The sequence below is a fragment of the Oculina patagonica genome, chromosome 2 (assembly GCF_052425735.1).
Source record: "Oculina patagonica isolate OP01 chromosome 2, crgOcupat, whole genome shotgun sequence".
NCBI lineage: Eukaryota > Metazoa > Cnidaria > Anthozoa > Scleractinia > Oculinidae > Oculina > Oculina patagonica.
Window position 1 is genome coordinate 8,334,301 of NC_135759.1, and position 8,556 is coordinate 8,342,856.

At 38.0% G+C, this 8,556-nt stretch overlaps 1 protein-coding gene across 2 annotated transcripts in view; it reads left to right on the top strand.

Moving 5' to 3' along the window:
• The window catches only part of LOC144642881 (uncharacterized), a 69,777-nt gene extending 64,138 nt beyond the window's left edge, over window positions 1–5,639 (top strand). The window contains exons 38-39 of one of the 2 annotated variants that reach the window (XM_078501981.1): window positions 45–116; window positions 1,123–1,188. In XM_078501981.1, coding sequence (XP_078358107.1) covers window positions 45–116; window positions 1,123–1,153 — 103 coding nt within the window. In that variant the 3' untranslated portion in view covers window positions 1,154–1,188. Of the gene's footprint in view, window positions 1–44; window positions 117–1,122; window positions 1,189–3,120 lie in introns of those variants that run through there. The other variant, XM_078501980.1, reaches the window with a different exon arrangement.
• Window positions 5,640–8,556: the final 2,917 nt, after the last annotated feature.

The window sequence follows — 8,556 nt, forward strand, 5'->3', positions numbered from 1 at the left end:
GTAGAAGGGTTTAGATGCCTTGTGCTATTTTTTTTGTTATGCAGAAGACCGAGTACATTAGAAGACCGGATCCGAAGGGCAAGTTTTGCTCATGATACAACGCCGCCTCCAATAAGGTATTTGTAGTCAGCGAATTTAAAAGTTCTTTTAGATTCTTTTTGTCCTTCTCTTCTCTTCTCTTCTCTTCTCTTCTCTTCTCTTCTTCTTCTTCTTCTCTTCTCTTTCTCTTCTCTTCTCTTCTCTTCTCTTCTTCTTCTCTTCTCTTCTCTTCTTCTTCTCTTCTCTTCTCTTCTCTTCTCTTCTCTTCTCTTCTTCTTCTCTTCTCTTCTCTTTCTCTTTCTTCTTCTCTTCTCTTCTCTTCTCTTCTCTTCTCTTCTCTTCTCTTTCTCTTCTCTTCTCTTCTCTGCTCTGCTCTGCTCTGCTCTGCTCTGCTCTGCTCTGCTCTGCTCTGCTCTGCTCTGCTCTGCTCTGCTCGGCTCGGCTCGGCTCGGCTCGGCTCGGCTCGGCTCGGCTCGGCTCGGCTCTTCTCTTCTCTTCTCTTTCTTTCTTTCTTTTTTTTTTTGCGGTTGGTCATTCCACACCTCACCTCAGCTCTCACTAGAAGCCTTTTTAACTACTTACTTATTGTTTACTTTGCTTAAAGTGATTTTCTTCGCTGCAAACTATAAATTAAAATGCTGTTTTACCTGACTGTTGATGCTCACAGCCAGTAATCTGAACTACAGACGTTAAATACATGTAAACGCGAGGACAATAAGCAATTATTGAATGAAGCTTGGTATAATATCAAGAATTAGATCAAGATCAAGTCACGCTCTTCAAAATCCTTGATATCAAAAACTGAATTAAATGGTTATTTTAAACAATTTACGAAACGTGTTTGTCTCAGGAAACACAATCCGGCTTGATACCTGTAGCCATAGTTCTTGCCTTTGGATTCGTGTTCGGGATATTTTTATTCAGAGTCTTCTCTCCAACAGAAGCGAGAATACATTGTAAATGAATAATAGTGATGATAAATAACAGATTGATGACCGAAAAGAAACGACTGACAACTGTTGCCATAGTTACTTGATTGATTGAGTTCCGTGTTTAAATCAAATGTAATCTCACTGCTTTCAGTGAGGTTCCTGAGCCGAATCACAACCAATAAGAAGACAGCATAACGCACGGACGTGACATGTACAGGTCAGTTAGTGTGTGACCTCCACATTGTGCACAAATCATGCAACGTTGTCACGCAATGATTTTGACTTTTTTTTTTTATTTTGTTTCGTTCGTTGTTAGTGTGTGACGTTACCAATGTACATAAGTCACGTAACGTTGTCGCGAAAACTTTTTTTAACATGTGTTTGAAGTAAGAAATATAATTTGCACTTGCACGATTGAGCACTTACTAGTGTGTGACCTACGCAATGAATCACGCAACGAATCACGCAACGTTGTCACGCGTACTTTTATTTGAATCATAACCATCATTTTACTAACAAAACGTTTTTGACCAAAAAGACACTTACGGTATAACAGACGCGCTAATCCTGCTCCTTATGTAATAATATAATTATGCACCTAAAGCTTATCAGTAACTTTTCTAATACAAAGAATGTTTTTAATTCACTGCGTATTCTCATTTATTCCTTTGCTGTTAGTATTTCCTTTGTCTTGTCAACATACATACCACCATTCGTTGTGATCCACTATCATTTTATTTTCTTTCTTTTACTTAAAGTAACATTACCCTTCTCTCCCTTTGTTGGTCCGAAAAGGTTATCTTTCAGTATGTTTTACACCCTTTGCTGGCCCTTGAACTACAGTAAACACACGTGTGTAAGAACCTAGCGGTTTAAGAACCTGCTGGCAGAAATTTGCCATTTTAATACCCCAAAATATAAGAACCTGTTTAGCCAAGCAAATTTCAGCAGGTTCTTATATGTGGGTTATAGAAAATTTTTATGAACATTTTGAAGAGAACATCCCAAACTGTATTTACAAATAAAAAAAAGACAGATTCACATAGACTGTAATTGTCTTCTTTGGACCTTGCATGAGGCTTGAAGCAATACAGTTATGAATAAATGCTGCATAATGAAGGACCAAACCCATTTTTTTTCTTCTCGTACAATCAAAAACTATGGCTCCTCCTTAGAAATTAAGAACCTTATTACGAACCTACTTAGCCTACATTACCAATAACTTCCCCCAAATACAAGAACCTACTTTGCCAAACTTAGAAAATTGTAGGTTCTTACATGCGGGTGTTTACTGTATACCAGAAAATTTCAGTAGTAAAATTCTATATTACAATCATAACATTATTACAGTGTAACGAGGTCGACCAGAACCGCGTCCAACTAATTGAGGAATCAGAAGAAGAGGTTTTTTTACTGTTCCACAACTAATGTTGTGCTTCTCCAACATGATTGGTCAGATCACGAAAGAACTCAGATTCTTTTGTTCCCAACTCATGTTGTGATTGGTCGAAGATCTTTAGGTGCAACGGTTGAAGGTCGTTGCACTGTAAACTGCACAATAAAAAAGGAAATGCTTTTCTGGGAGCCAGATTCATGTTTTTGGTTCTTTAGAGGGTTTAACAATTGTGTCTCCTTTTCCAGGCAAACAAGGTGTGCTCTAGCCTGAATTTCAGTAATGTACCATTACGCTTTCTCTCATGGTCTTCTATCCCAAGTTTTTTAGTAATGCAAATCTTGTAAATCTATACATGGCCTGAATAGAAAGTTCTAAATACCCGGGTTTCTCGTTATGTGCAGAATGTGTACGAACCAACAAAAGGGGCCACTATCCTTAAAATTTTATTTTGGGTTAGTTCCTGTGAAGTCTTTTTGCTGCATTATGTTTGGATCGCCCATAGAATGTTGTAGCAGCAACTTTTGTAGCGAGTTTTAAACATAAATCATCGTAAAATTAATTTATCGCTTCATCTATTGTCGGTCGTTCCTGGTGTATCTCTTGTTTGTTGTTAATGCCCAGTGTTCGACGTCCTTTTCTCCTACTTTCCTTGCATTCTTGCTTTTTTTATTTTATGTCCACCACTTTTACTGCAAAAGCAGAGAAATAGTAAAAAGAGGAATTTCGTCAACATCTTCCTATTATTCATTGCAGAAAACAAAGCAAAAAGAAGAAAAAAGCTAAGAAAAACGAGCAAGAAAACAACGACCTTCCACCCATAAACTTTAAAGGTAGTAAAAAAGGATTTAACCTTAACGAATCTTTGCGTGGCTATCGCTCACTAACGGACGAGGAGCAGTCCTCACGAAGTTTACCGAGAGTCGCCGATGATGAACGAGATGTTCCGAGCGTTAGTCAAAATGGGGGATCTTATCAACCTCTTACCGAAGAAAACAGTGAAGAGTTGGTGGACGAAATGTTCGGCGACTCGCCGGAGAAGACCCGAAAGAAATCGGGCAAGAAAAAGAGAAGGAGAAGGCCGAGGGAGGACGATGATGAGCCAGTTACTTGAGAAATTGTAATGTTAATCATAAATTAAGAATAATTGGCCGGGAGGTGTAATCAAGTGTCTGATTGGATAAAATACATCTTAAGCCAAACCTTTTTTCTAAGCAGATACAACAGAAACCTGTCCTTAGCCCCGAGAGTTGGGTGCAGCTGGTGTTTTTGGAGGGAGGGGTTGGGGCCGATAGTAACTTAAGGACAATTTACCGCGAGGTGCGAATATAACTTTTATTTAATCCCCCAAAATACCCGCATAAAAATATTCCCCCCTCCCCTTCCAAAACAAACTTTTTTTAAAATCCAGGTAATTGCCCCATGTCGAAGATCTCAAATTATGTTCATCTTAAACGTACATCCACAAAAATATCTCTTAAAATCACAATCCAAAATACGTAATTTCATTCGCATTAGAATCCGTCATACCTCGTTGACACTGTTAAGTCACATATGATTACCACGCCCATCTCGTCCGCGGGGCTGATGAGTGCGGGATTTTCGCGATCAAAGTTATGAATTGATCCGTTTATTTATGCCGTTTGCCAAAGCAGTGTTATACTAAACGATGTTTTGTGCAATTTGTCTTGCCACGGCGCTGAAAAATGTGAAACAATTCGCAGGAAACATTACTTAGCGAGAAATGTTGTAAGGAAGGTTTAATAAGCAAATTTTTCTTGAAGAAAATTTTAAAATCAAAAGTGAATTCCGCTTAAGAGAGGTGCCCCTTAGCACCTTTCGATTATAGTCTGGATTTATGCATGCCATTGCCTTGCTAAGATTCATGCACCATATCTACGTTAGAGGTAGATACAGTGAATACCAGCTGCTTTTCGATGAATTGTAAGGCCTGCCAAACACATTGGAAGGACTTGCTTTTCTGTTTATTTAGTGGCTGATATTTGAGGTACCGCATTTATTCGATAAAGCGTCCAACCTCGATTAATAAGCAACCACAACCCCACCCCGCATTCCCCCTCCCCCTTACCCGTGCCGCCTCAAGAAGTCCGAGTTTTCTTAGGATTTTACAGTATCTTTCAACGAACAGTAAAAATTTTGCTAAGTTGCATCTTCACATTGTGTTATTATTTGTTGTTTTGTTGCGAGATAAACTTACTTCTTGCTGAAAATTGTAAAAATTGCATAAGCGCCCACTCTCAAGAGGGCCCAGGGCGCTAAATCGAATAAATACGGTAATAGCATTTGTTTAAAGTTTGAGAAAAAAGGTTAACCCTAAACTTTCGATGAAAAATAAAGAATAATCGTTAATATTTTATTCATTCACCTGACTATGAGCCCCCAATTCTATTTATGCACGTACAATCGGCTCGTGTTGTATATATTTAAATTCTCTATACACATCAACATTATATCAATCATTGTTATCATATCTTTTACCTTTTTTCTAAAAGAAAAATCAATATGAAGCAGGTCGTAACAATTTGCTATCCCTGGTTGGTTATAGCATGATTCATGTCATAGTTAAACTATGAAAATAGCGTGAACCTTTAATCAAAGGGGTTTTATCTATTCTCATCAAAATTCGATGTAAATCCAGTCAAGTAGTCACATTCTCTTGGTCTCTTTTTGTGTCCTTTTTCGCTTGATCTTGTCCACAAAACAAAGGGTTTAGTTTTATTTCTTATTTTATATTTTATTGCTCAAATACAACCACAAGGTACAGTCCCGCCCAATTTAATTTTAGCGTACTTGTGAGAAATATTTAAAGGATATTAGTGCTTTTGTAAGAGTTTAAGTTAAATTATTATTGTAAATACCACTGTGAAATGCCGCAAAAGTTCCAAAACCGTTTAGAATCCATATGTTTATTGAAAATTCCGAAGTTATAAATTAGAGTGCTATTTCGCGTTATCTATATACTGTTGTCATTTATTGTTAAAAAGGAGCAGAGTAAAATAATCATGTTATATAATGGAACAAAGTGCCGAGGTTGATAATATGGAGTTGGCATTTGCAGCAGTGCAATCATTGCAAATTAAGTTATTTATTGCACTAAATAAGTGTATGATACAAGTTGTTTGCACAGATTGATTACTTAGCTTGCAAACAAGCTTTTTAATTTTATTTTTTGTGCACGCATTGTTTAAAAAAAAATGCAGACGGTGTAACTCTTGGTGTTAAAAATAAATAAAGTGTTACTGCTTACTGTCAAAGTATTATCTAGCTTTTATTGTTTTAAGGGGGAGGGGGTGTTTACATGATACAGTAATGACTTTTCGACTGGTTCGAGTTTATTCCCATTCCCTCTTGTGGCTCTGAATATACCATGTCACGGCTTTCGACCCTATCGTTGACAGGTAGGCAACGCTGTTATAATTTACAGTGTTTGTTATCGAAATCCGATGGGCCTTGCATGCTGGGAAAACTCCACAAGAACAAGAACACAAATTAATTCTCATAGAACTACGTTAATCCCTGGTTTGCTAGTCCTTGAATAAAGTAATTCTTCAAACGCAGGCGCGAACCAGTGCATTTCATCACATTGGCCACTGGCCATGATTTTCCCACATGAGGGACGTTATTTGGTATTTTGGACCAGAAGTGAACATTTCTCTGATCCACGTACTGACATTTTGCCAAAAAGCCCAAAATATACATTTTAAGTTTCAAACTGGTAGTTTGTTTGTGGATCTAGGGTGAAAATGAGGATAAATCTACGTGGTAGTATACATTTCACCAAATGGGCCAAGAATCTTCACTTTGATTTTCCGGCCCATGCGGAGAAACTAATTCGAACTGTTTTGGACTTGGAGTAAACATTGGGCTGAAAGTCCCGAGATGCACACTTTAAGTTTTAAACTGGCAGTCCGTGGTAGATCTTGAGTGAAAATCAACTTAATCAACATGGTGGTACTTCATCACAAGGGCCCAAAAATCTTGATTTCAAATCACAAAGTGGCACATGCAATCTTATTCCATTCTTGTTGGCTTAGAGTGAACTTTATGCTGAATTCACGTGGTGGCGGTTTCTCAAAAAGGCCCAAAATGTACAATTTAAGTTTCAAACTGGCAGTTTGTGGTGCATCTCGAGTGAAAATCAGCTTAATCAAAGGGTGGTAAGATAAGATAAGATAGATAAAATTTTATTGAACACTCCTAAAGAGGTTTTTTCAGTGAACAATACATGAAGTTGAATAAAATGTAAAATTTAAAATGTGTACACTAGTTATATATTATAAAAACAAAATAAAAAGAAATAGAAAGAAAAATGAAAGAAATAAGAAAAAAAAATTAATTTAAAAACTCGCTGAGAAGCTTTGTCTTCAGAGCTTTCTTAAAAATTGTATGACTCTTGCATAGTTTTAAGTCTTTGTCTAAAGAGTTCCATAGCTTTACTATTCTGTAATAAAATGACTTCTGGCCAGCAGTGGTTTTGCACAGGGGAATATTCAGTTGTTGTGAATTTCTTGTGGTTCTGCTTGATATTTGTTGCCTTTTGACAAATTGCGAAGTCAGATAGGTCGGGGCACAGCCCGTCATGCACTTAAATGCGAAAACAGCGTCTCGGAGGTAAAGCTGCTTTTTTACGGGAAGCCACCTCAAATTCTTGAGTGATGGAGTTATATGCTCAAATTTGAATGTACCACTAATTATCCGAGCAGCGAAATTCTGAACGAGTTGAAGTTTTTGCACATTACAGGCAGTGGTGCTGGACCATACAGTAGAACAATAGTACAACTTACTGAAAACGAGCGCGTTGATGATAGTCACTAATAGGTCGGAGTTAAATGCGTGCTTTGCCCGATTAATCTGAGCTAATTTACTCATACAGGATGAAACTGTCGCTAAAATGTGGTTTTCAAATGACAGAGTGGGGTCGAATGTTACACCAAGATCTTTGATGGACTCTGACGGCAAGAGTTCCTTTCCGAGCAGCGAAAGCTTGAAATCAGATAGTCTACGGATCATCGGGCGGCTGCCAAAGATCATGAGCTTTGTCTTTTCAGGGTTAAGTAGAAGACAATTATCAAAACACCAGTTACGGATTAGATGTAAATCTTTTTGGATAGTGTCCTTTGCTTCGTCAGCATCACCAACTTTGAAAGACAAAAGAAGTTTGGTGTCATCCACGTAGCATTCGGTTGAACAACTTTCGCTGGTTGCTGGAAGGTCATTTACATAGATACTAAACAGCAGAGCCCCGAGTACGCTGCCTTGAGGGACGCCACAAGTAACGGGTAAAGCGTCTGATAGCGCTGAGTTTATGCGAACTACCTGAGATCTTTGGGACAGATAGCTAGAAAACCATGTTAACGCAGATGAGGAGAGGCCAATGTTCTTGAGTTTCTTTATTAGAATTTCATGCTTGATACTGTCGAAGGCCTTGCTCATGTCTAGGTACACTACTGCAGTAACTTTAGTTTGGTCAATCGCTCGTAAAATTGCGTCTGTAGAGGATATTAATGATGTTTCGGTTGAATGCCACTTCTTGTTTCCGCTTTGATTAGATGCAAGACTTTGTTTTTCAGTCAAATATGGTGTGAGCTGATCAAGTGCAATTTTTTCACACACCTTAGATAGAATAGGCAAAAGTGAAATCGGTCTATTATTACTCGCTACTTCGCGATCGCCGTCTTTTGGAATTGGACATACCTCAGCCGTTTTCCAGACACTAGGGAAAACACCACAATTGAATGAACTGTTTATAATAGAGGTTATCGATGGAATGATTACAGGAGCAGATTCCTTTATGACACGGGATGGTATTTCATCACAAGGACCAAAAATCTTCACTTTGCGTTCTTCATGTGGGGGAACTCTTCTAGTTCTTTTGACCTATATTGAACATTTGGGTGAATCCACGTGGTAGTATTTTCCCAAAATGCAGATTTTAAATTTCGTGTCAAACTGCATGGCAGTTGTTGGTGGATCTGGAGTTAAAAAGAGGGTTAATTTACATGGTGGCATTTCATCATAAAGCCCAAAAATCTTCATTTTGAGCTCCCTATGTTGTCGAATTCATTCGATTCCCTTAGACCTGAAGTGAACAATTGGCTGAATCCATGTTGTGGCAGTTTCAAACTGGCAGTTTTTGGTGGATCTGGATTGAAATTAAGGCTTAATCTTCGA